The 1,434-nt window shown below is 47.5% G+C and overlaps 1 protein-coding gene across 1 annotated transcript in view; it reads left to right on the forward strand.

The window, feature by feature from the left end:
• The window catches only part of Rpn2 (ribophorin II), a 44,426-nt gene that overhangs the window by 11,272 nt on the left and 31,720 nt on the right, over positions 1-1,434 (forward strand). The window contains exon 6 of the mRNA XM_029535755.1: positions 747-913. Coding sequence (XP_029391615.1) covers positions 747-913 — 167 coding nt within the window. The remainder of the gene's footprint in view (positions 1-746; positions 914-1,434) is intronic.

Genomic DNA, 1,434 nt, shown 5'->3' on the forward strand with positions numbered 1-1,434 from the left:
GGAATAATACGGAGAACAATACAGGAGGACCAGTGTCCTTCTAAGGCCTCCAAATACATATGCGTAGGTATGTGCACATGCATACACACGCCCACACACGCACATAGGTAGGCATACAGGCAGAAACCCAGTAAATAAATTAATCCCAGATCCTCCCTCCTTTTGGGGCAGTGGGGTTGTTTTAGGATTCTATAGTAGAGCTGACGGGACAAGGGTTCAAGCACAAGGAACAGTAGGCTGAGCAGAGTGGTGCACAGTGTCATCTCAGCTCTTGTCGGCTTAGGAAGGAGTANGCATGCTCCAGAGCATGGCACTTCCTGTTAGGTAAAGAGGAACCGCAGTGATGAAGCTAGTAAGACGGCCTGCAATCCCAAGGTCAAAGCTTGCTTACGCCGTGGAGTGATGTTTCAGGACCAACCTGGGCAACTTAGAGTCTTGGGATGTAGCTTGGTGGTAGAGTTCTTGCCTGGAACGTACAAGGTCCCATACTGTGAACATAAAGGATTGGGGCCAGCCACACTCTCATGCACTCTCTGTTCTCTAGTGTCCTCCTCTGATGGTTGGGCAGGGTCATCTGTAGGCTCATCCCTAGCTGTAGCAAGCATCTTGTCATCTATTCTGTCCTCATATTTGCTCTTTGGTAGGCAGCAGGCCAACACCAGNGCACATTCCAGAAGAAAGGTNCTNNNTGTTCAGAACTGGCTTCCTGTAGATAAAGTGCCCCAGAGACCAAACTTCCACTCCAGTGGCCTTTGTTCTATTCATTTGTGTTCTGTTTTGTTTTGACTTTCCAGTTGCAAGTCAGCAATGTTTTGTCTCAGCCTCTGGCTNAAGCTGCAGTGAAGCTGGAGCATGCTAAGTCCGTGGCTACCAGAGCTACTGTCCTGCAGAAGACGGCCTTTTCACTTGTGGGGTAAGTCTGGGACGTGAAGCTGTGTGCAGGGCACCAGACTACCATTGAGTCTCCAGCTTTGCTTCTTTTCATTGTGTATCTGCTTCTCTTTCTCTTCCATCTCTCCACCACTGATCTGCTCATTGTAATGGTACCCAGGGCCTCTGGCTGTCCGCGACCTCTCAGGCATGCTCTGCTCACCCAGCCCTGTGGCCCTGAGCAGTGGTCTTCTCCATATTTAATGTTATTCTCTCTGATATATGAGTACTACATTATAGAAAAATCAGGAAGCATAAACCATTCATAATTCTGCCACTGAGAGATAGCTTTTATCTCACACTTTATTTTTCTATTTTTTATTTTTTTAAATTTTTTATTATTATTTTCTTTATTTACATTTCAAATGCTATCCCGAAAGTTCCCTATACCCTCCCACCCCTGCTCCCCTACCCACCCACTCCCACTACTTGGCCCAGGCGTTCCGTGGTGCTAGGTCATATAAAGTTTGCAAGACCAAGGGGCCTCTCTTCCCAGTGATGGCC

The sequence above is a fragment of the Mus pahari genome, chromosome 3 (genome assembly GCF_900095145.1).
Source record: "Mus pahari chromosome 3, PAHARI_EIJ_v1.1, whole genome shotgun sequence".
In the NCBI taxonomy this organism is placed as follows: domain Eukaryota; kingdom Metazoa; phylum Chordata; class Mammalia; order Rodentia; family Muridae; genus Mus; species Mus pahari.